At 42.8% G+C, this 26678-nt stretch overlaps 1 protein-coding gene across 7 annotated transcripts in view; it reads right to left on the bottom strand.

The window, feature by feature from the left end:
* Positions 1-25212, bottom strand: part of PCNX1 (pecanex 1) — a 117895-nt gene extending 92683 nt beyond the window's left edge. For 5 of the 7 annotated variants that reach the window (XM_020788508.3, XM_020788509.3, XM_078390696.1 and 2 more), the window contains exons 1-2: positions 24920-25212; positions 9276-9484 (exon numbers count right to left, since the gene is read on the bottom strand). In XM_020788508.3, the coding sequence (XP_020644167.3) occupies positions 9276-9484; positions 24920-25072 (362 nt within the window). In that variant the 5' untranslated portion in view covers positions 25073-25212. Of the gene's footprint in view, positions 1-9275; positions 9485-15032; positions 15883-24919 lie in introns of those variants that run through there. The other 2 variants (XM_078390715.1, XM_072986178.2) reach the window with 2 other exon arrangements.
* Between the last annotated feature and the right edge of the window lie 1466 nt (positions 25213-26678).

Here is a 26678-nt window from a genome sequence, read left to right as displayed (position 1 = left end):
GGCAAGGTATGGGCCATTTTGTTCTCTCCTCAGCTTACTTCCGTGTATAAGACGATCCTCAATTTTTAGTTTAAAGATTTTAGATGAAAGTATCATCTTATATGCAGAAAAATATGGTAAGTATTAACAAATATTAATTAATTAAAACCTCTTATTTTTTTTTTTAGAAAAACAAGTTTAAAATATTAAGGAAACAGCTCCTCAATTAAAACCCTTTCCTCAGCCCCAATTTACTTATTAAAAGTCTGCCTAAAAAGACAGATGTTTGCCTGCTAGCAGGACAAGAAAGGAGGCCAGCCTAGTCTCCCATGGAAGGGAATTCCACAGCCATGGAGCAGCCACCAAAATACTGTAGCCCTCTTGCATCTATAAAAAGCACACTTGTGAGGACAGTGGGACCTGGAGACAATGTTAAAATATGGGGAGGCTCATATGGTAATTAGTTCAATAGGTAATCCAGGAAATGAAGCTGCTGCAAATCTGCTGAAGCCACACAGCTTGTATATTTTATAGAATTCAACTATATGGTGTTAGGAATAAATATATATATTTTCACAGGAAAAAAAGTTTTCTGTTACTATAAAAAGTCCAGAAGATCACAATAAGAAGAGTTCAGGCTGTTTTGATTATGATCTCACAGTGCCCTATTATACCTTGCAAATAAGTGACAAGAACAGTAAATTGTTTAGGCCCAGCTACAATTAAAGGAGGGCGCAGGAGGCCCGGGTCCACATCCTGAGTTGGCACTGAAAGTTAATGAGTGGCCTTGGCCAGTCACCATCTCTCTCAGCCTGACTCACCTCACAAGATTGTGAGGATAAAGTGGTAAGGAGGAGAGCCTGGTATGCTGTCCTGAGTTCACCGGAGAAAAGGTAGGGTGCAACTATAACAAATGTATAGGTAATACATTTCCCCTTTTAAAATATGCATAGTTAGGAGGATCAGATAGATTCCCATAATATTTCTTGTTATTAAACTGGGAGAGAGAAGAGTGTCTCATCATTTGATTGGAAAACAGGAAACATAACCCTGACATGGTAAAAAAGTGATCTTCACACGACAAACTGAAAAAAGATCTTCAGATATCATAATACGAATTACAGAGAAAGTCTGTGTGACATGTAACAGGATAAGAGTGTGTGTGCAAATCAGTAATGTTCCTTAACCACAATAAAAATAAAAATAATCCGCCCATGACAGAACAAATCATGCATGAGTTACAAGTTAAATATGGCCCTCAATACAAGGGGATGAAGGAGGAACAGATAGTCCTGGCAACAGAAAAAGTCCTTCTCACCAATGCCTGTAGAAATAAAAACTGCTGCCATTAAGTAAGGATAGGCAATCAATGACAGCCACCCTCAAACCATGTGGCTTCTTTTCATAACTGTGGGTGGGAGTGCAGAAGTGAAGATAGCTGAGTCATCACCAATGGAGCTAACTTCAAGAAGAGATTCTATCTCCCTCAGAGTTCGGCTACTGAAGCAGAAGGTGACAGATACAGACGGAAAAGCAAGATGGAAAAGAGGAGGTTACTTACCTGTAACCATAGTTCCTCGAGTAAACCTCTGTGAATTCACACAATAGGGTTAAGTCCGCGCCTGCACCGGGCTTCTCGGAATGTTCTAGAGCTTAGGAGAAAAAAATGAATAATGAAGTGTTGCCACTATAGCACATGCTCCGTCCACCCGTAGCCTCAGTTCCATTTTATTCGCCAGTGGTAAGCTCCTATAGACATAGAGCCAATTAAGCAGTGACAGACAGAGGGGAGGCTGGTTGGGAAGTGTGAATTCACAGAGGTTTACTCAAAGAACTATGGTTACAGGTAAGTAAACTCCTCTACTTCTTCGCAACCTCTGTGAATGCACATGATAGGGTGATTAGCAAGCCATCTTACCGGAGGAGGGCCGTCACTGAAGTAATGACGTAAGGACAGCTCTCCCAAAACTGGCCTCTCTTTTACCTCAGAGGTCCAGACTGTAATGCTTTATAAAAGTGGATGCTCTGGACCATGTTGCAGCCCTGCAGATGTCCACTAGGTTCACTCCTTTCAGGAGAGCCATAGAAGTTGATATTGCTCATGTGGAATGGCCCTTGATAGCAGCAGGGGGAGTCTTGCCTGCCATCTCATAAGCGAGGTTAATAGTGGAAACGAGCCAACGCGACAAAGTCTGAGATGAGGCAGCATGTCCCTTGCGTTGCCCGTGAAAACATACAAAAAGTCTGTTAGAAAGATGGAAGCTTTTAGTCCGTGAAATATAAAACGCCAATGCCCTTCGTACATCAAGGCTATGGAGTAGTCTTTCAGCTGGAGAGGATGGATTAGGAAAAAGTGTTGGTAAGACCAGTGTTTGATTTAAGTGAAACGCAGATGTCACCTTGGGCAAGAAGGCAGTGTCCAAGTAGAGAAGCACTTTGTCCAGAAAGAACGGAAGATAGGGAGGATCAGCCCTCAGCGCTGCTAACTCACTAGCGCGCCTAGCCGAGGTGATGGCTACGAGGAAAAGGGTCTTGAATGATAGGAGGTGAAAATCCGAAGATGCTAAAGGCTCGAAAGGGGGTCGTGTCAACAGCATGAAGGACGAGGTGAAGTGATCACTGAGGTAGAGGCGATGTGACCGTAGGTCGAAGATTGGATAGGCCCTTCAGGAAGAGTTTCAAAGTAGGGTGCGAGAAGGACTTTGCAGCATCGGAATTACATGGTTGGTGTGCCACAATAGCCGATATGTAGACCTTGAGAGTAGAGACAGACAAACCAAGGTCGAACAGGTATTTTAGGTAATGGAGGAGGTCCGGTAATGAGACTGGGGCAGACTGGAAACCTTTAGAGGAGGCGTACTTGCAGAAATTTTTCCACTTGTAAGTATATAGAGTGTTAGTGGAGGGTTTTCTGGCCTTTTCTAGGACGCTTCTGATCATGGAAGAATCCTTCAAGCTGTCAGATGGAGGGACTGGACATTTGGATGGTGGAGACTGCCGTTGTTTTGAGTGAGAAGGTGCAGGATGCTTGGAAGCTGGAAGTAATTGACCGCCATGCTTCTCAGTGTGGAGAACCACGCTTGCCGTGGCCAAAAGGGTGCTATGAGAATGGCGTCTGCTGAGGTCTGGCAAATGCGGACTATGGTTCGTTGAACAAGAGGAAGAGGGGGAAACATGTAGAGAAGTGTCTCCTCCCACAGAACCATTACTGCATCCCCTATTGAGTCACGGCCACAACCTGCCCTGGAGCAGTATCTGGTGCACTTTTTGTTGCTGTTGGTTGCAAACATATCGATGTGTGGGGTTCCCCACCTTTGGCAGATTTGGAGGAAGATGGACGGATCGAGTTCCCATTCGTGGGTCTGTGTAGTTAGGCAGCTGAGTGCATCCGCCAGCTGGCTGTCGGAAGTTGGAATGTGGACAGCCACTGGGAATATGTGATTGGTGTAACAGTACTCCCACAGAAGAAATGTTAGGTAAATAAGACGGAGGGAGCGGGTGCCTCCCTGCTTGTTTATGTAATGCATCGTGGTTGTATTGTCCATAACCACTTGGATGGCTTGTCCGTGTAGAAGTGGAAGAAATGCTTAAACAGCTTTTATGACTGCCCACATCTCTAGCTGATTGATGTGGAGTCTCTGTTCCGTGCGGGACCAGAGGGCATGAATCTTGTGGTTGCCACAATGAGTGCCCCAGCCTACAGGGCTGGCGTCTGTTGTCACTTGGGCTGTAAGCTGGAATGGTCGGAATGGGTGACCGACGAGGAGATGGGGGGGAAACGTCCACCATTGAAGCTGTTGTCAGAGTTCCAGCGTTACCCTGAGACATTTGTGCGGATCGTCCGTTAGTGGATTGAACAACGTGAGAAACCATGCTTGCAAGGATCTCATTTTTAGTCATGCGTGCTGAAAAGTCGCGGTGGAAGAGGCCATAAGGCCGAGATGTTGAACATGATGGGCTGACACTGTCCTGTAGGGACGGAACCAGTGGATTGCTCATTGGATCTTGGAGATGCGCTGAGGGGGAAGCGTGATACGTGCTGTGATGGAGTTGATTGTGGTGCCTATGTACTCCGTAGTTTGCGATGGGTGGAGGTGGGACTTTGACTTGTTTACTTGTAGTCCCAGTGATCTGAGGGTTTCTAAGATGAATACAGTGCTGCGAGCTGCATTTTCTGGAGAGTCCGCCACGGTTAGCCAGTCGTCTATATAAGGATAGACGTTGATGTTGTGCATGCGAAGGTATGCGGCGACTGGGGCCATGCACTTTGTAAATGTGCGAGGGGCGGCAGATAAACTGAAAGGAAGGGCACAGAACTGATAAACGGTGTCTAGAAAACAAACGCAGATACTTGCGATGATGAGGATGAATAGAAATATGAAAATAGGCTATGATAGTGAACCAGTCGCCTTGACAAAGTAGGTGAAGAATGGTCTCTATAGTGACCATGCGGAACTTTCTTACAAGTAGGTAATGGTTTAGTGCCCAGAGATCTAAGATAGGATGAATGTCTCTGTCCTTTTTGGGGACAGCGAAGTATCTGGAGAAGAATCTGTTTGTGACGTGCTCGTGAGGGACTAGTTCTACAGCATGTTTTTGGAGTAAATTGAAGATTTCCATTTGTAAGGCTGGATTGAAAGTTGTATTTTTGATGCGTCCCAAAGGGGGAAGTTCTAAGAATTCTAGGCGATACCCGAACTGGATGATGTCAAGGACCCATTTGTCGGTTGTGATGGCAGACCAATTGTGAAGGAACTGAGCTAGACGGATGTGGGATGGGTGACGTGTCAATACGATCGTGGAGTCAAAGATAATGTCTGGTCTTTTTGACAGGAAGACAGAATGACTGACGTCTCTAACCCTGGGCTTGAGAGTGGAAAGAGAGAGATCCGGAAGAAGCGTGAGGGAGTCGAGACTGGGACTGCTGTTTGAATGGCCGGTAAGTTTGTGAAGTAGAAGGTAAGTAGTTTTGTGTGGTGTATGGTTTACGCTATTGGTATGTCTGAAATTTTGGCTGCTGGTGTATAGTGTAGGATTTTGCCTTCTTTTTCATTTTGTGGAAGCTTTCCATTGACTCGTCAGTCTTCTCATTAAATACTCCCATGGCATCAAAAGGGAGAACCTCAATCCGATTCTTAGCATCTTCATTGATGCCTGATGATCGAAGCCAAGCATGGCGACGCAATATTATGGACGAAGTCATAGTCTTAGATGCAATGTCAGCAGAGTGATATGAGGCTAACAGTTGGTGTTTGGCTACTTTAGTTGCCTCTTCAAAGGTATTGAGCAAGGGAGTTCTCAAGTCCTCTGGTATCTCTTGGAGGACAGGTAGCACTCTCTCCCAGAGCTGGTGTTGATAGGCTGCCATGGCTGCCTGGTAATTTGCCACCCTAATGAGAAAGGTGGTGAAAGAGTACATCTTGCTGCCGAGGACGTCGAGCTTTCTGCCTTCCCTATTGGAGGAAGTAATCTGCGCTCTTGAGGATGCCTTAGATTGGTTAGACTGAACGATAATCGAGTTAGGCACTGGGTGTTTGGCCAGAAAAGCCGCATCTTCACCATGTGTTTTGTAATAATTTTCAACTCTATGAGTGACCTGTGTAGAAGTGGAGTGGACCAAGACTCTTTGATCATGGCCAGCAAGGATGGAACGAGGGCAATGCTGAGTGGAGGCGCTTTGTCTTTATCATCAATCCCAAAGACAAGATCCTCTGCAGGGGGGGAGTCTTTTCAATATCAAGCTTGAGGGCTTTAGCCATGCGAGACACCATTTTAACATATGAAGAAAAATCTTCGGAAGATGCAGGGGCGTGAATATCTGAGGCGCCAAATTCTGAAGGGGCCTCTGAAATGGACTCATTGTCCGATCCCTCAAGGGGAGTGATCAAGGGTGCTATCGAACCCGCTGAGGATCCCCGTTCCTCTGGTAGAGACGGCGGAGGTGGGGAAAGTGATCTCTTCCCATGAGCACTGGGTTTGCCCGTGATCGTGGTTGACGCTGAGGCAGCTGCAGACTGTTTGCCCAAGGTGCCGGATGGAACGGAAGGCTTGACCCCATGGTCGTGGCCAGCCTGTGGCTTATGATGATCTAGCCTTATTTTCTCAGTGTGCTTTCGGGTTCTGGATGTTCCCCGACTCCGATGTTTAGGGGGGAAGGAGATGGTGAGGAAGAGGAGGCATAAACATAGCGGACCCTTTTATGTGAGCGGTAGGCTCCGTCGTCAGACAGGGAATCAGAATTAGTGTCCCTTCCTCGGCGCCGATTGAGATCAATAACATAAGAGTCCTCCCGGCGAGAGGGCTAATGTAGAATGACTATTTCCCTATGGTGGCGCCTGTCCCGAAGTGGAGAAATATGCTTTGTCTTGGCTGTTCTCTTATGAGGTGGTGAAATTGGGCTAGAACACGAGACCACCGAAGACACCCGCCCAGTGGAAACAGGGCTGTGTAGGGCAGAACCAGCGCTAGATATTGGTATGCCATCTAGCAGGTTAGGCTCTGCGTTCCCACCATTGCCCGTGGTTGTCGAGGTGGGATAGAATCTCCGTCGTCCCCACCAGACTCGTGCGCACCCTTGACCTCTTCCAAGATGGGGGAGGGAGGCGAATTAAGGATGGTAGTGACCGGGCATTGGGGATCAAGTCCTCCGCGCGCTCCGTTCTTCATGGGCTTAAGAGGCGCTTTCTCTTTCTTTTTCTTTGCAGGCTCCTTGGAGGATTTAGCTGATCTGGAAGAGGGCTTGCCAGTGGGAGCTCCTTTAGATGTGCCCTGAGCGGCACTACCAGATGGATCAATTATCGGTAGGGCTGTTTTAGGCTTTGATGGAGCCGCCTTTTTTGCAGGTCTTCCCGGCTTAGGGGGCAGTGGAGGGGGGAGTGGGTTGATAGAATCACTCACCCTGGCCCTGGCAGAATGGGAGGGAGATACCTCCATGGCGCTAGGTTGGGAAGCTGAGAGGGTGGTGTCCCACAGAAAAAGTTTGAGCTGCTGTTGCCTGGCTCTAAGATCTGCCCACGTGAATTTCTTGCACTCCCTGCAAGACTGTGCCAAGTGCGCTTCTCCCAAACAGCACACAAAACTCGTGTCCGTCCGAAGACGGTAGCTTGGATTTACACGAGGTGCACTTTTTCAGGGGGTCCGAGGGGAACATAAACCAAGGAGCCCAGGAGTAAAAACTCACAGTAGGAGGTAAACGAAAAGTTTGAGAACCGAGTCCAAGGTAAGAACCAGAGAGCGGGAAAAATCCAAAGACGTAGTCGAAGAGACAGTCCGAGGTCAGGCACAAGGAAGGAAGTCTGAAAAGGGGCAACAGATAAAGAGTAGTTGTTTATGAAAGCCGAAGTCGAACCAAGAACACCAAAAACGGTGGAAAGTAAGAGCTCTAGCCAGAGAAGTTCCGTACGCGAAGGGGGTAAAATGGAACTGAGGCTATGGGCAGATGGAGCATGCGCTATAGGGGCAACACTTAATTATTCAATTTTTTCTCCTAAGCTGTAGAACGTTCCGAGAAGCCCAGCGCAGGCGTGGACTTAACCCTATCGTGTGCATTCACAGAGGTTACAAAGAAGAAGAATGTGATTCTTAGCTTTATGATTTTGACTTTTAACATACAAAATGAGACTTATGAAACCCTTTCCAGGATCTTCTAGGCATAAAGTACAGTACTCAGAAGTGGTTTACCAATATCTTCTTCTGATGGTGCTCTGGAATCATGTGCCTTGCCCAAAGTTGCACAATTGGCAGGGAATATAACTCACCAGCCACTCAGGCTTGGGGAGATCTTGGCTTGCTCCTTCTGGGAAACATAGTAGGGATTCAAATTTTTAGCCCCTGACTTTGTTGCCAGGTGTTGCAACCAACTGAGCTACATCAACTTCTTCTTCTCCATGTACACACACACAAATCCATCCTAGTTATAAGAAACCATCTTCAGCCATTTCTCTTCCTTCCTGCCACCTGCCTGATCATTCCGTGGAGGGCTCACAGGAGGAGAGGACACTGACTGCCCTCATGACAGCATCCACAACTCTCAGCTTATGCACCTGCAGAAGTCTCTGACTTCTCTGAAAGCCACCAAAAAGAAAAGAAAAGAAAAGAAGTGGAAGCAATAGCTGGGCATTTCCCACCCGTGGGTGTGGAAATTCCTTGCCTCTGCTACAGCAAAAGCCAACAGTATGTGTAAAAGTGAGAAGAAGAGAGAATGTACATAAACAAAAGGAGAGAGGGAACCTGGGTGTAAATAAGATACAGGTCAGCACCCTAGTGCAACTGTGCTTCTCCATATCCTGGCAAAAATTTCAAGAACACCCTCCCAAAAATGCTGCATAGATGCTGATATTTATACCATTTGACTAACATCAGTATACATAGTGGAATTCTGTCTATAGTAACTCATCAGGGTTGAGTTCAGAACTAACAAGTGCCCAACTATAGAGACTTTTTCCCATACGGACCTGGGGACATGCACAATAAAGGAAGATGCTTGGAAGCCTTGTGTGGAATTATGCCAATTATTTAGACTTCTGTCTATACTAAGAGGGACATGGTGGCGCTGTGGGTTAAACCACAGAAGCCTCTGTGCTACAAGGTCGGAAGACCAGCAGTCGTAAGATCAAATCCACGCGACGAGTGAGCTCCCGTCACTTGTCCCAGCTCTTGCCAACCTACCACTTCGAAAGCATGCAAATGCAAGTAGATAAATAGGTACTACCTCAGTGGGAAGGTAACAGTGTTCCGTATCTAGCTGCACTGGCCACGTGACCACGGAAACTGTCTTCGGACAAATGCTGGCTCTATGGCTTGGAAATGGGGATGAGCACCGCCCCTAGAGTCAGACACGACTGGACTAAATGTCAAGGGGAACCTTTATCTTTACCTATACTAACAGCAGAGGAAAAAAGAGCAGAAGCAGCTGAATTTTCTTTCCAAGGCTCTCTCCTCAAGAGCAATATAAGCAGTCCAACAGGCTGAGGCTGGTTTGAGTCAGGCTCAGGCTGGGCTAGAAGACTGTTCTGTCATGCATACATGCAGTTTTCTTACCCATGGGTGAATCCACGCAAATTGAAGCTTATGGTAAACTGACATGTGGGGCATATTGTTTTATACAATAGTTCTGTAACCCAGAAGTGAGCTACAGGAAACAATGCACACAATGGTTAAAGTGATTGTCTCAAATTTTATTACACAGGCTATCCTGATGCATATTGCAGAGAATATCCAGTAAGATTATTCACCAAATATATCATAACAAAGAATAATATTCTATCGTCAAAATGCAAAAACTGAAGATATCTTACCTAGGTCCATTACTGTCCTTTCTCCGGGCCAAAGAGTTATCTTGTTCTGTTTTTGCACCTCTGTCCATGCGTTCACTAGCATTCCTCTCCACAATTTCACCTTCATCAAGAGCTCTGTGCAAACGGTAGTTTACCATCTTGAGAGCAATGAAGAGAGCTGCTATCACTGGGCAATAAATTGCTACTATCACCATGGAAGAAGGAAGAGCCTTATGAAAAAAAGAAAAGAATTGAAAGCATGAACAATGCAAACACGTAAATTAATTGTGACATGGTTTTTCAAGCTTGTATATGACAACGTACATAGGCTCCAATCCTAAAAAGCACTAAATTTTTTATCAATGAAATGAGAATGGAGTAAAACAGAAAACTGAACTATCCTGTTCAGATTAACCAACAGAAAACTGTCCTAGTTTCAATATCTAAAATCCGTTTAGAACTAAAGTTTTGCTTGGTTCTGCAAAACTGGTATATCAGACAAACTGAATACCACCTTGCTTATTGAGAAACAAGCTGGCAGCTTTAGCTAAATGTTAACATTTCTTTGAGAGATGTGGTGAGAAAATGTCCAGTAGTGACCTCTTTTTGGTTGGATATTTTACAGCAAAATAATGTTGTATTAGAAACATGCTTTAGATTTGTAGCTACGTATGTACATTTAAACTACCGTATTTTTCTGTGTATAAAATGACATTTTTTCCTAAAATAATTACAGTGGTGCCTCACTTAGCGATGTTAATCGGTGCAGCAAAAATCGCCGCTAACCGAAAACATCGCTAAGAGATTTTTAAAAGCCCATAGGAATGCATTGAAACCCCTTCAATGCGTTCCTATAGGCAAAAAAACTCACCTTTAAGCGAAAATCCTCCATAGGGTGGCCATTTTCGCTGCCCGGTATGTAAGGAATCCGTCCCAAAACACAGCAGGTGGCCATGTTTTTTTTTCCAGCAGCCATTTTGGAACCGCCGATCAGCTGTAGGAAAAAGATTGCTATGCGATAATCAGTAAGCGAAACAGCTTACCAATCATCGCAAAGCGATTTTTCCTATTTAAAACATCGCAATGCGATCGCTTTTTCAATTGCAAATTCTTCATCACCAAGCGGTTTTGTCATTAAACAGGGCGCTCGTTAAGCGAGGCACCACTGTATAAGAAAAATTGAGGGTCATTTTATAGACGGAAGTAAGGAAGGGGGACGGATCAAAGCACTTTGATCCCTGCTATCCCCCTACATTTTTATTGCAGAAAGCAGCTTCCCCCCTTCATGTTTTACAAAGAAAATGGAGGGCAAAAGCTGCTTTTTATTATTATTATTATTATTATTATTATTATTATTATTATTATTATTTATTTATTTATTTATTTATTTATTTATTTATTTATTTATTTATTTATTTATTTATTTATTTATTTAATTTATATCCCGCCTATCTAGTCGTGGTGGACTACTCTAGGCGGCCAACAACAGAGATAAAATACAATAACATAAAACAGCCTAATTACAACAACAATTAAAAATAGGGGAACAATAAAGGAGAGAAGAAAATCAAAAGTAATCTGGAGAGAAGGCCTGCCGAAACATCCAAGTCTTTAATAGGTTCTTAAAGGTGCCCAGCGAGGGAGCTCCGCGAATGCCAGGAGGTAAGTTATTCCAAAGGCGAGGAGCCACCGCCGAGAAGGCCCTATTTCTTGTTTTCTCTTTTCGGGCCTCCCTCGGCGTTAAGCTCCTCAGCCTCACCTCCTGGCTCGCCCGTGTGACCCGGGTAGAACTTTCCCGGGTCACTTTCCCCCTCCATTTTCTTTGCAAATGTGGAGAGGGAAAGCACCTTTTTGCAAAAAAAAAGTGGAGGGGGAAAGCAGGAATCACTTTTCCCTTCCACTTTCTTGCAAAGAAAGAAATTTTGGTTTAGAAAAGTGGGGGGGTCTTATACATGGAAAAATACGGTATGTTCCTGAAGTTTGAATTTAACTAAAAGTCACTATGGTTGAATTTTACAAGCTCTTATCATTGCCAAAGGCATAAGTTTCAATGTAAGAAGGTGAAATATACAGAATCCTCCATTCACTCATCTAAATATCTTACTTCTTTGGCTACACCTAAACATCTGTTCTACTGACATCAGCTCTAAATGTAATCTTTTTTTGACATATGATTAGCTTATATTAATGTATATGATCAGCTAAATATTATATTTTATATATTTTCCCTCTTTTTCTTTTACTTTATTTTCCCTCTCCTCTCTTTTTATATTTTGTTTGTTTTGGTTTTAAATGAATATAGAAAAAGAAAAACACAGTCTTAAATCTATACAACATGCATATGTCTCCAAACAGAACCTATTTTCAATATTAAAGTGCCTTCACAGAGTTTTTATTATACAATCACCCTGTTACATTCAAAGTGTTTTATAAGGAGTCCAAATTACATTGTCTTCAGTTTGTAGCCTCCAGTGTTTTCTCACCATGTTTTTTTCCTTGCTAGAAAACTCCTCATTAAAGTGAGAAGAACTGAATAGTTCCATAAACCCTGACCTATCCAGAAGCATTTTAGGGAGGAAAAAAAAACCCTGTGATGCATTCTCAAATACATTTATTTCATATATAGATGATTTCACAAGAATCATTTATAACAATATGGGAAGAAAAGCTATATTTCCTCTTGTCGTGTTTCAAAAAAAGAAAGCATATTTCTCAGGGATGGTTTCAAGTTGTACCATATGTTTTCATGTCTCTACACAGTTTTTCAGCTGGAGCCAGGGGTTGGAAGTTTAATTTCCCACTGTGCCTCTGGGGGGAAAGACAACCTATGTGGCTTTGGGCAAGCTGCACAGTTCCAGGGTGCCCCAATGTGAAGGGACTGTTAAACCACTTCTGATTATTCTCTACCTGGAAAATCTTGAAAAAAATCACCATAAGTCAGACTTGACGGCACATTATTATTATTATTATTATTATTATTATTATTATTATTATTATTATTATTATTATTATTATTATTATTATTATTATTATTATTATTATTATTATTATTATTATTATTATTAAAGTGGTAATCCGTTCCGGATTAACCCTCGCTATGCGAAATCGTCGCTAAACGGGTAGGGAAAATGTATTGAAACGCATTAAACTTAGTTTAATGCGTTCCAATACCTTTCTTACTTACCCGTTCAGCGAGGATTCCAATTGCCGGCAGCCATTTTCGCGCCTTTGCTAAGCAAGGGCACGGCTCCAAAATGGCCACCGCAATACCCGATCTTTGCAATACGGGTTTTCCCCACTGCGACGATCGGGTATGTTTCCGTATAGCGATCCCGAAAAAGGGATCGCTATACGGAAACATCGCTATACGGTGCACTCGTTAAGCGAGGCACCACTGTATTATTATTATTATTATTATTATTATTATTATTATTATTATTATTATTATTATTATTATTATTATTATTATTATTATTATTATTATTATTTCACATTTGGTATTGGTAAAAAGGTAAAGGTAAAGGTTCCCCTTGACAATTTTTGTCCAGTCGTGTTCGACTCTAGGGGGTGGTGCTCATCCCCGTTTCCAAGCCATAGAGCCAGCGTTTGTCCGAAGACAATCTTCCGTGGTCACATGGCCAGTGCGACTTACACACGGAACGCTGTTACCTTCCCACCGAGGTGGTCCCTATTTATCTACTCGCATTTGCATGCTTTCGAACCGCTAGGTTGGCGGGAGCTGGGACAAGCGACAGGCGCTCACTCTGTTGCATGGATTCGATCTTATGACTGCTGGTCTTCTGACCCTGCAGCACAGGCTTCTGTGGTTTAGCCCACGGCGCCACCACGTCCCATCATGGTATTGGAGACTTCTTTTAAAACCAAGTGATCTAGGTCAGTGGTTTTTAACATGGGCGATAATGCCCCCCAGGGGGCGATTTCATTTTTCAGGGGGGCAGTAGAATGAAAAGGAGCAGCATGGGGGCGCTGGAGCAGAAGGGGGGCGGTAGGGGGGCGCTGGAGCAAGCCAAACCTGTGGAGATGGCTGCAGCCTTTTTACAGTGTGCATGAATATATATTATCCTCCAATTTTAATTCAGTTTCAGACTTTTTGTCTTGAAATTTTTAGTTCCTGCATTTGTTTTTATGCCCTTTTTATATTTCTTTTTGCGTCTTAAAATTCACTTGCAACTAAATCATTACATGTTACTTTTGGGGGGGGGCATTTCATTTTCTTGGAATTTAATTTTGTTTTCAGGGGTCATTGGATTTAAGTGTCTTAAATAAATAAATAAATAAATAAATAAATAAATAAATAAATAAATAAATAAATAAATAAATAAATAAGATATCATCACTGCGGGGAGGGGGGGCGATGATAACTTCCTCAATGGCTCAAGGGGGCGTTTCTTTCAAAAAGGTTAAGAACCACTGATCTAGGTGGTAACACTCCATGTTCCATAATTTTGTGGGACATGGGGCATTACTACCTGGATCACCTGTGTTTTTTAAACTTATTTAACTTAAGCCACACCACTGTTTGACGCAGCTTTCTATGGATGAGAAAAAAGTGGAAGGAAGAAAAAATATGTTGCTGAGCATCTTACTGGAAAGACATTATCTGGGGCGGGGTTAATGCAGGGAACATAGCTTACCAAGAACCTGTCAGAGAGGACTAGAAACCAAGATACTGCAACTAAATCAAAGTTCACTCCAATAAAGGCTGTTATTGGTTATACTAGCCACCCAGAGTTGATGGAGTTATAATTGGGGACCATTCACAAAGTGACACCAAGCAAGGGCCAATGCAGAAGCTGAATTTTTTCATCACTTCTCATCCAAACACAAAGCAATTGTCAGGGCTGTTTTTTGACAAGTACAAATGGTAGTGAGCATAAGAGGGTATCCTATTGACCAGAAATCCTGGTCAATATTATTATTAGTTTTAAATATTATTTTTAGTTTTAAAAAAAGGAAAATAAAAAGATTAGAAAACTCCTTTCTAAAAATATGGTACAGGTTTGGAATCAGAATAGAAGCACAGAAGAATATTAAATTCCATGATTTCTCACATATTCCTGACTAAAGAGCTAGAGAACATTCCAGAGAATTTAAAAGCAAATTTGAAAACAATATTAAAAGGAAAAAAAATAGTAGATTAAAAGAGTGGATAGAGAAGAGGAACAGCAGAAAAAAATAAAGGAAAGAAGAAAGACTATCTTGGTTTAATTTGATTCAACTAGATGTATGGACAAAAGGATGGATTAAAAATAGTGGCAAATGCAGAGAGGACAAATTTTGAAATAATACTCGAGAGAGAAAAGCAAGATGATACAACTGGAATGAAAGGGATTACTGTTATAATGTATAGATTATTGACTGAGGAAGATTAACGGAAGGCTCTAAAACAGTATGGAAAACAGGCTTGAGGAAGAAATAAGATAAGTATGGAGGAATATACAGGATAAGAAGATATGAAAGAATATATCAGTAAGACATACAGGTACTTTTGTATACTGTATACCACTTGTAAGTTCTAAGAAGGATGCAGAAAGCAGTCTTTTTATGAACAACACTGTACGGACACACATATTATTTGTATATTATATGCAAGTAATATATAAACATGTATATTACCTACTCTATATTTGCAGTAAACCAGTACTATCTCGTTATAGGAAAAAGCTTTGTTTAAAAACCCATACTCAAAAGTTTACAGCAAACACATTAGTTTTTTTTTATAACACAAACCATATTATAATCCTTTTTCTGACTTACTAAAATTACTGCTTGGCAGTTTCTTCTTGAACCACTGTAGCCTTGTCAGACTGGCCCAAGCATGTCTTCTCCCCACCTTGTAGCACCATGGTGATGAAAACAACACTGAAATACCCAGTTGCCTCAACATCCACAGAGACCGATCTACTTAAAGACAGAAACCTTTTCAGTTCTATACATAAACACATCTAAAGTTCCTTGGAGCATTCATAACCAAAACTGGAAGGTTCAGAACCCAAACTGTCTACATTCAAACAACAACAGTGACATCCCACCCTCAGATGTATTCTTGCCAAGAGACTTCGGAATCAGCACTAGGAAGCTAGTTTAGGGTAAGAAGCCTAGAGGCTCTTAAATGTTCAATCTCAGGATTTAACATGTTTTCTAGCTTCTTTTAAAAGAAACAGCCCTTTTGTATGAAACAACATGAATAGAAAAAAAATCAGTTTCAACAGGAGTTGTCAAATATAAGAAAATAGCTAAAATAATGTTAACCTCTGGGTAGTGTGGGCGGCATATAAATTAATTTAAATAAATAAATAAATAAAAGTCAAAGACCTTCAGAAAGTCTGGAAATTTCTAAAAACTTCCATAAGAGAATCCCAGAGCAAATGTTTTCTACAGGTTAAAACAAGCAGAAGTTTAAAAGGATGCCAGGATTGTCAAGCACAGTCTCCAAACAACTACAATAATCAAGGAGGAACAATAAAGGAAAAAAAAAGATCTGTGATCCTTGTATGCAACCCAAAGGCAAGGATGGGTGACAGCTTTATTAGACCACAAAAATGTACAACCACACCACAGAGCTCTGGATGGTACAACAAAAATATGAAAGCTCCAAGAATAATGCCCAGATGTGTTTGCTAAGCTCCTTGGTTAAAATCAAATTTCAAATTGCAAACTAGTGGTAAAGATTGGAATGTTTCCCTCAATCTGTTTGGCAAAGGCTCGGAGGTCATTCAACAAGCTCCCCTCCCATCACCCTCTATCAAAATTCAAGGTTATTTTTTGACTGACAATACAGGCACACAGAAATGTGGCTCATATCAAAGAAGCTGGGATAAAATTTAGTCTACAACTACAACTGTAGCCAAATTAAAAGTAATATCAAGGAAGAAGCATTGAGGCAGCAAAAGCAAAACTGGAAAATAAAAAAGTACAAATTCCAGCTGGTAAAAGGGCAAGCAAAGAAGGAATCTGAGAATAAGCTACATATGATCAACCAACAAAACTGTCTTTATGAGCACACAAGAACAGGTAAATTACTAGGGACAAAAATGGCTTGCTACAGAAAGGTTAATTAATTCTTTGTACTATCCTTTGTCGTGGAAGAAAATGGCAAAACACATATCTTAACCACTGCAGGTGGGGAGGACAAAGCTCCCCCTGTGTCAAACAGAAGTGGCAAACAATGAAAGCTAATTCATAAGCTATGAAGTTCATAGGGTCACACAGCAATCTCCTGAGAGTTCTTGAACTGAAATGTGGAACTGATCTGATTTCTCAGCAAAAATATGCAGCTTATCATTACAATTAAGTTCCTTGCTAGAGTACTGGATGGTAATCAACTTTTTTTTTAAAAAAAAAAAAATAGGGATTCCAGTTCAAATGTAAGGAACTACAGACTTTTCAGATTAACTTCTACCCAAAACATGGAATATAAAAACAAACATTCTACACCTGACATTCATCAACAAAGATTTCTAAGTAAATTCAGTGTTCAAAGAATGGAATGCCAAAATTTCACAGACTGTTAATTGACAGATAATAGCAATGCATCTAATTTTAATAAAAGGAAGGAATTGTTCAGACCCCCAACTGTATGAAGAACAGTGCATAAATGGTCTGGAGTTGGGGTCGCTGTGGAGACATCATATTTGTAGAAAATTCCAAAAGTATATCTCCAAACTAGCTAACAAAATACAGTAACAAGAGATTCAATGTACATGTGAATTAAGATTTAAAAAAAAAACTCACTAATGCCTTGTTTGTTTGTTTGTTTTATACCCCACCCATATGGCCTAAAAGACCACTCTAGGCTGAAATAGCTTGTCAAAAACTCTACAAAATCCCAAGATTTCTCACCTCCAATGAAAGAGTAGGGCACAAACATTTTTATTGTTCTGACTTGCACAATTTCTGTAGAATCAGAGTACTTTTCCTTAATGAAGTTAAGGCATATACACACAGCAAGCATAGGACAGCAGGCTGGCAGACTGAATTTTAGTAAACAAACAACCCACTGAATGCTTCTATTTTTCAAAAGTCCATGCAACAACAAGAAGTGTTGCATGGACTTTTGAAATGTTAAAAAATTTCTCCTTCTTACTGCAAGAAGAAACTTTCTTGTACTTTTTCCTTTTGTACATAATTTATGTTTTGATTCTGAAAGTGATCACTACTTACATCCCTAATTAGGACAAGCTCACATTAGGCAAAATAAAGCATTTCCTCCTCCCTTCTGCACATGAGTGCACAAGATAATCTGGGTGTATGGGAGCATTTGTCTTAATGAGGTCTTTACTTGAGATCAAGCAAGAGTTTTAGATCTAGGCTAAATAACTCACTTGATATACCGGTATCAAACTCAGTGTGAAGAGTAATGATTTTCTTTCTTTTGAACAACTTCCAGAATTCACCAGGAATTTCCTGAGGCAGAATCCTGGGAGAGGCAGCCCAAAATCAGTAGTTTAAAGGGGAGCTTTTCTCACCTTCATGTGGACTTCTATCACCAATATACTGGCCTTTCAAGAAGTAGGAAACTACCCTTGGTGGTGCCAGGGAATGGCAAGGGTTCATGGAAGTCTCAAGAAAATAGGACTAGTAGTTCTTTATTAAGCTCCCGCCATAAACACCTAACAGGCAGTGAGACAGCCACTCCCATGGGCCATGATCCATTGAGACTGCTATGAACCTTTGCCATTCCCAGGCACCACCAGGAATAGACAAATTGCACCAGAGTACAGAGTGCTACTCCTGTCCTCTGAAGATGCCGGCCAGAGACTGGCGAAATGTTAGGAAGAACAACCTTCAGAACATGGCCAAGGAGCCCAAAAAACCCACAACAACCATTAGATCCCGGCCGTGAAAGCCTTCACAAATACATGTGATCCTACACTTTGCACTGGGGAGGGGAGGAGGAGTGTCCAACTGGAAAAACAAAGCCACCTGCTTGATGAGATGAACTTTCTACTAATAGTACTTCTACCTTATCAGCAAAGAGCCTCACCTTATATGCCAGAAAGTTATCCAATGATATCAAGTGACTATTGTTTCACAAGAGACAAAAGAAACTACTACACTGGTGCCTCACACAACGATGTTAATTGGTTCCAAAAAAATCAACGTTGTGTGAAACATCGTTCTGTGAAACACCATTTCCCATAGGAATGAATTGAAAACTGGTTAATCCGTTCCAATTGGAACAGATTGCCATCATTCAGTGAAAATCCCCATAGGAAACATCGTTGAGTGAAACAATGTTTCCTATATTGGAATGTATTGAAGCCGACTCAATACATTTCAATGCCTTTGCGAAGTCCTTTTTCGCTCCTGTAAAAGTGTCTTACAATGTTTGGACACTGTTTTAAATGATTGCAATGGTTAGTCCACCTCCTGAAACCTATGCAAACTTAATTTGATGTTGTTCAGAGTCGTCCTTAATTTTTAGTGATTTTTTGAATTTTCTCTCATTGGAATGTACTGAACTTTCCGTCCAATGCATTCCATTGAGAGAAAATTCAAAAAATCACCAAAAATTAAGGACGACTCAGAACAACACCAAATTACGTTTGCATAGGGTTCAGGAGGTGGGCTAACGATTGCAAGCATTTAAAACCTGTTCCAAACATTGTAAGACCCTTAAAAATGAGCGAAAACGGAAGAGCTTCAAAAGCACTGAAGCCGGCTTCAGTGCTTTTGAAGTCTTTTCCGATGTCCCTTTTCGCTCATTTTTAAGTGTCTTACAATGTTTGGAACAGGTTTGAAATGCTTGCAATTGTTAGCCCACCTCCTGAACCCTATGCAAACTTAATTTGGTGTTGTTCTGAGTCGTCCTTAATTTTTGGTGATTTTTTGTTTTCCCTATTTAAATGAATTGAACTGTCCATTCAATTGATTTAAATGGGGAAAATAAAAAAATCATCAAAAATTAATGAAGACTCAGAACAAAACCAAATTAAGTTTGCACATGTTTCACAAGGTGCACTATGGAATCCAAGCATTTAAAACAGGTTTCAAACATTTTAAGACACTTTTAAATGAGCAAAAAGGGACATCGTTAACTGAAATTCCCCCATAGAGAACATCGTTAAACGATTGGGGAAATTCCTCAAAAAAACCCATCGCTGTGTGAATTCATCGTTGTATGAAGCAATCGTTGTGCGAGGCACCACTGTATTTCACAAAATGCAGTTAACTTACATGGCTACTACAACAGTAAATGATCTTTCAAAGCGTTACTGAAATATGTGAAGAATAGGTGTCAATAAATCTATTAGATGTTATAAGTGAACAGAATCTCAATCTTAGTCATTTAGCTCTGAGTAACTGTTACTCAGAACTTCAACAGAGCAGACTGTTGTCTTCATGCCTTGTCACTGAGCAAGTAGGAGCATCTGGATAACAAGGATCACAACAAAATGCCAGTCTCTATGAACCCGCAGGGTTTCTACCTTTTTATGCCTCTACACGTGGGGGACGTGGTGGCGCTGTGGGCTAAACCGCAGAAGCCTGTGCTGCAGGGTCAGAAGACCAAGCAGTCGTAAGATCGAATCCACGCAACGGAGTGAGCGCCCGTCGCCTGTCCCAGCTCCCGCCAACCTAGCGGTTCGAAAGCATGCAAATGCAAGTAGATAAATAGGGACCATCTCGGTGGGAAGGTAAACAGCGTTCCGTGTCTAAATCACACTGGCCATGTGACCACGGAAGATTGTCTTCGGACAAAACGCTGGCTCTATGGCTTGAAGAGCGGGATGAGCGCTGCCCCCTAGAGTCGGACACGACTGGACAAAAATTGTCAAGGGGAACCTTTACCTTTACTATGCCTCTAAAGCAACAAAGTTTAATATTCTGAATGGATAATAATTGTCTCTCTGCTTCTACTGTCCCTAAATATTTTATTCTCTCCCTGTTTTAGACTTTCCCTCATGCCTCCCCAACTCCCTTCCTGTCTATATTAGAGTTCTCTCTATGCATATATTTTACATAGTTATGTTTCTGCTGTCTGGGAATAGGTCACCAAATGTGCAAATGACCTCATTTTGAACAAATGAGGGAAGGAAAGGCAACAATACTAGCATTTCTAAACAAAAAAAATCATATGTATTAAAATTGAATGAGTCGCCGAGTTTGTTTATGAGACAGTTTAAGATAGGCATGTCCAGTAAGAGTCTGAAGCTGCCTTTGAATATTTTTGCATTTTTCAGAATTCAAAGCAAACCGTATGTCAACACAATTCATGTTCCCACAACAAAAATGGTTTTGTGATGAGATCTCCCTTCCCGCTCTGCTGAAAGTTTTGCTTGTCTCTCACTTCTAAATATATTCCTTCCTGAAAAATTTCAGCCCTACAGAAATGTGCAACACTAATGCAGTGTTTTGAACACTTATATATGCCCCTTTGCAAACTAAAAGGAAAAGAGGCTCACTACACGTACAAACAGTGTGCCTCACATGGAGGGCCAATAGCAAACAGGGAGGCAAATAAGGGCAGAAAACAGGAAACTGCTCAACCTACACATAGCAGCCAAGTCAGAGATTAATTTTGAATTTCTGTACCCCATTCACATTTTTCTGTGGCATCATGATTCTGGAAAATCATGCCCGTTTTTAAACTGTATAATGCAACCATGCAATCTCTGGTTGTAGATCCCAAATGCGTCCAAGACAGGAATTCCTACTGCTTCATGACATAGGAAAAATTCCGACTCTCTTCAAATAAAAGAGTTTGGAGGGATTTCTGAAGTTATTCCAATTCTGATCAGTGCAATACAGGATGCACCTACATGATTCCTAATATTAAGTTTATGGCACAGCCAAGCCCATGAAATCATTTATAAAATCCTACAGCCAATTTTGAACACTTACAGATCTTCCATTTCAATCTTCAGAAACCTCAATCAGTTGTTGTTTCTTTACATTTGACTCTTTTAAGTGGGAAATACTAGCTACTGCAAGACTGTCTTTAAAGCTAAACAAAGATAAGGCACTGCTCAAAAAACTCAACTTCAGCATACTCAATGGGTACAGAGAACTTTTCAAAATGTTCCTGCTGCTCCTAATGTGATACACACATTCTATGCTAAGATTTTTCCTACAACTCCAGCGGTAACACACAGAACTATTTTTAAGGGGTAGTATCTACTTTTAGATAGAATACCCCTTCACAGATTGCTGCCTTGTCATGGCAAAGGGGCTTGAGTAATTCAGAGAAGCTATGGGCTATGCTGTGCAGGGACACCCAAGATGGACAGGTCAAAGTGGAGACTTCTGACTAAACACGATCCACCTGGAGCAGGAACTGGCAAGCCACTCCAGTATCTTGGCCAAGAAAATTCCATGGACAGAAACAAAAGGCTAAAAGATATGATGCTGGAAGATGAGCCCCTCAGGTCAGAAGGCGTCCAACATGCTACTGAGGAAGAGTGGAGGACAAGTACAAGTAGCTCCCGTTAATGAAGTGGTTGGGCCAAAGCCGAAAGGACGCTCAGCTGTGGATATGCCTGGAAGTGAAAGGAAAGTCCAATGCCGCAAAGAAAAATACTGCATAGGAACCTGGAATGTAAGATCTATGAACCTTGGTAAGTTGGATGTGGTCAAACAGGAGATGGCAAGAATAAACATTGACATCCTGGGCATCAGTGAACTAAAATGGACGGGAATGGGCGAATTCAATTCAGACGATTACCATATCTACTATTGCATGCTTTAAAATGTAACATATGAGGTAAATCTTGGTATGTGATTCTGAAGCTATTTGCTCCTATACACAACCACAAACCACATCCTAAAATTCTCAAGTCTCCCTAAAGGATGTGTAGTAAATAAAGTTTATTGCTCATCTGCTATAATGGCACAGCTCCAGAATGCCTACAGTAAACAGTACACTGAAAGTAAGGAATGAGACGACCACAGTGATTCTATTTAGACTATGTCTAGATTGCACACACGGCAAAAAGTGAAAAAGCAAAGACTTCTAATTATGATTCAAGCTGTTTTAATGTGACTAATTGATTTGCACTCAGTTAAGGTAGGGGGCTTTTCCTTCTAAAGACTGTAGAACAACCATCTTCTCTCTATACATATCACTGTTTACCCTTTTCCTGTTTTTTTCCCTTAATAATAGGCATGAGAAGAGAATAAGAATTATTGTTAACACATTGTTCAAGGCAGAAACAAACCTTTCAAGCTATAGTTGTTCCAACAACATTACATGTACTCCCATCAGCTACTACCATACTGACATTACCTGATTTGGAGACATTTATAAAACAGTTTCTGCTTTACTTAGTAACTGTGTGGGGAGGTGCTTAATAAGACATTTGAAAACATCAGTTAAAATGTACTTGCTACTTTCTGCAGCAATCAGAGCTTTAAAAATAACATTAAAATGACAAATGCTGCAAGCGACATGAAAGCTGCTTGAGGGTCAGCCTCCTGTCGTTAAAGAGTATTGTACAGATATATACAAAATTTGGCAAAACAATTATGCAATTACTTCAGCATGTTTACATCAGTTGTCCAACCCTTAAATTATCTCACCATGTTTTCAGATATGGGCTGAGTCCACAATATTCACAGGTTCACACATGCCAACCACACAGTGGCTGAAATTCTGTTGCACAGTTATGCAAACTGAGTAACTTTCAGATGCAAATTGCTGTAAGTGAGGAAATCTCCATGAGCATTAGCTATTGCATGCCAGGTTATGAAACTTAATATGAGCTTTCTTTAATTAAGGCAACTTGCTCCCAAAAGTTGTGCCATTTGCGTAACTGTGGAACAGGATTCCAACCAAAGTGTCAAGTTCTGTACAGATCCATTTGAAACACATTTCAAACATGTCAGTTTCTTTATATAAGTTGTCTTCATTGTTACAGGGAGGAACCCCACTAAATTACTTGAAAAAACTACCCTTCAAAAATATTATTTGCCTGATAAGGCAACTTTTACAATTGGCATAGTAAACAGCTTTTGCTGGGAAATGATTAGTCATAAGCAGAAATATGATTGCTCATCTATTACACACTGCAGATATATAAAGAAAGCTGCAATCAGTTACTGTTTACTTGGCGAAAGTGTATTCCTTTCAATCAAGTGTTGTTCTTTTTTGAGCTATGCAAATAATAAAATCAGAGATAAGTTTAAAAGACTGACATTCTGAAATATAATAACATATACTCTTGCTTTGTCAAACAGCTTTCCTAATACTTTCTATGCAAGGAACCTACACTCCTATCAAAAATAGTTGCTAATGAAACAGGCACACACTTCGAGAAAGCTTTTCGCTCCTGTTTGCAAGCTCACATAAAGTTGTCCCTGGAGTCTCATTTGATGAAGCATACACATTACAAGTCAATTTTTGCCCTGTCTTGTCTGTTTATTTGAATTTGTCAGGAATGATGTGATCAATGTTGTGTTGCCATAGCAACAGCACACTTCCCCCAAAATTGGTCGCAGGTATAAGAGGAAAAAAGAAAGTCTGGGAAGAAGCTGTCTTATTTCTTAAGTTTCTCTCCACAGCATCCTCACAATTAAATATTTTTATTTCTGAAATCTGTACTAGTGGGGTGTGATGGAATTTATCAAACTAGCCCTCCATATGAATAACAGAAAGAAAAGTTTTTTTCTGGGCTTTAGACTATCACAGAAACGAGCCATTCAGTTCAGAGTAGACCATTGGTCTAGATGGGCAGGGTATAAATCTAATAAAATAAATAAATAAATAAATAAAAACAAATGGAAATCAAAGGATTTGGAAATCCTACACAAAGTCATCCCAAGCTGTTGTCTTTATTTAGAAACAAAGAGGTATGTGTGCCATCCCTGGAGACAAGACAGGAATTGCTTCTTAAAGTTAGAAACCAACAACTAGAGCTGAGATGAAAAGACACAGAACACGTTTAGTGTGATGGGACTTTAAAATATCCATCCCCAGGAGGGCCATGATCTGCAGAAGACGTACGGTCTACTCCACCTCCAATTGGGTAACATTAGGATAAACTTCCCCCCCAACTCCCCGCAAATAGTGTATCTATAGTGACCACAACCCTAAAGCCCTGGTGAAGATGCGAGCTACTACGTCCACAGTGGATGCCCGTCACTGCAGCGTGCACTGGGAAGCTACAGCCAATCCCGGGTTCCGGCTGCACAAACACACAGCAGGACATCCCACGTGTAAACCTGCCACCCATTCGGGTTTACCCTCCGATGGAACACCTAATTCCTACGCGAAGCATTTCCTGCGCGGAACGCGTGAATCCCGTCACGTGCGAAGCGGCTCCAAAGCAGCGGGGGGAAAAACCCGCGGAGCCCCCGGCATCCGACAAGCCAAATGTCGCGGCCCCGCCGCTCCTTTTCTGTTTACACTTCCAGGAGGCAGCGGGCGAAAGCCGCTCCCGCTGGGGCCCGATGTCAAAGCTACGCACACCGGCCTGATGCGAGGGTCCTTGGCCTGAAGGCCCTGGCGATGGCACTTTCGGAAGCGAGCCGCCCTCTCCCGAAAGCCCTGAAAATAAAGCAAACGCTGGGAGAGCAACCGGGACGGTCGAGAGGCAGGTTGGCTTCGGAAGCCTCCTCCAGGGAAAAGCACGGCGCCCAAAGCCCTTGAGGGCAGCCGCTCTCCCTCCGCGGGGAGGGGAGGCCGTTAGGCCGGGTCCCTTACTCACCATGTACAGCGTGAAGGGGAAGCCGAACAGGAAGAGCCACAGGTAGAGGTGCAGCGCATTCACCCCGGCGCCCTGGTGAGGGTCCTGGTACCAGCCACCGCTCAGAGCCGCCCACACGCCCTGGCGCAGGATCTGCAACACCTGGGAGCCCATGGCGGCCTGGCTCGAGCCCAGGTCCTGCCAGCCCCGCTCTCTCCTTCTTTCTCTCTCTCTCTCTCTCTTTCTCTCCCTCTATCCGCCCCGAGAGCACGGGCACAACCGCCCGCCGCCTCCTCCACAGCCCGAGCCTCCCGACAGCCACAGGAGCCGCCACCCCCTCCTCCGCCTTCTTCTCCTCCTCCCCCCCGTCAGCGCCGCCGCCATCTTACGTCCGGGCCCCGGGCCGCCCGCCCGGCTATAGACCGGCAGCCCTTGCGGCAGCCGCTCCGACCGCATTCCCCATGCCTGATTCCTGGTTCTCCCCTCCTTACGCGCCGAGGCGAGGAAGAGGCAGCGGGGGAGGAGGAGGAGGCTGAGGCTGCAAAGAGCGGCCCCTCCGCCTCGGAAGGCGAACGGATTCTCACGCTCGCCCCCCAGCGAAGGCTCGGGAGGGCCTTCAGAGCCCAGGCCGACGGAGTGCTTGTCGTTTAGGATGGGGTCGGGATCCTTGCAGAGCCGCTTTGGGAGCAGAGCAAGGGTGGATGGAGGAGGACCAGTCTCTTTCCCCCCCCCCTCGGGACCTGAGAGCAAGAGCTTTTTGCGTGAACGCCGTTGCCCAAACACGCGCCTTCCGTGATTTCTGGAGGGTCGGCTAGATTAGAAAGCCGCGCGGGACTTATCCCACGGCAAAGCCGGCTCTTCCATCTCTGAAACATAGGTGGCCCTTAAGTGCCTGACCATTCCCCCTCTGCCCAAGCGAGCGTAGCTAATAGTGAGATGATGGGCCTGGAGGGCCGCCACTGTCCGCCCCAACGTAGGTAGGCTACTAGTAGTGACGACTGTGTTAGTTTCAGGACCAAAGGATGACCTCGTGTCAGTTAACAGCCGCCAAAATAAATTTCTAGGCAGAAAAGGGTTCGACAGAGAAAATGCGGTGGATCCCAATTGTATCCGCTGTTTCTTTAGAAAGGTGGGCTAGAAATGCGGACTACAACAGCGGATCTCTTGGATTACTCGTAAAACTAGCGTCTTAGTAAAACTACAGTATTTGTGTCGCACATCCCCTTTTTTACTCTGATGGGCGCTTCCTGTACATGAACGTGTTACTTGATGAGTTGTTACTTGAAGGATTTAGTTGCCTTCGCCCGGCAGGCATTTGAGAAGACTTATAACGCGATGCGTGAAACCGCATTCGCCACAATTTTTTTATTTTTTTTAGCTGAGGAAGAGATTTGTAGATCTAACTTGCAATCCCATGCACCGCATCCTAGGAGCAAACCCCATTGACGGTAGTAGAACTTACTTCCCAATAAAGGTTATTTGCATTTACGCACTTGGAAAAACGAGTCTGCATTTTCATTTGACGGGCGTGAAGGCGAACGAGTTTGGAGTCTACATTAGGATGGGGGGGGGGAAGAGTTGTGGGCGGCCGATTGCCGAAGAATAGCTCCCTTTTCTCGCGGGATTGCTTCCTTCCGCGACAACCCGGGAGAGCGTCGCTATCACCATGGCAACGGGGCCGCCCAGCGTCGCTGGAAGCGTTTGTGGTGCCCGCCTTGCTTCTCGAGTTGTTCTGTCGTCGCGGCGCTGGCGAAGCCCGGCCATTCTCCAGGCAACCGAA

This window comes from Pogona vitticeps, chromosome 1 (assembly GCF_051106095.1).
Source record: "Pogona vitticeps strain Pit_001003342236 chromosome 1, PviZW2.1, whole genome shotgun sequence".
Lineage (NCBI taxonomy): Eukaryota > Metazoa > Chordata > Lepidosauria > Squamata > Agamidae > Pogona > Pogona vitticeps.
The sequence above is the reverse complement of the archived record's forward strand: the minus strand, read 5'-3'. Positions and strand labels throughout refer to the sequence as shown.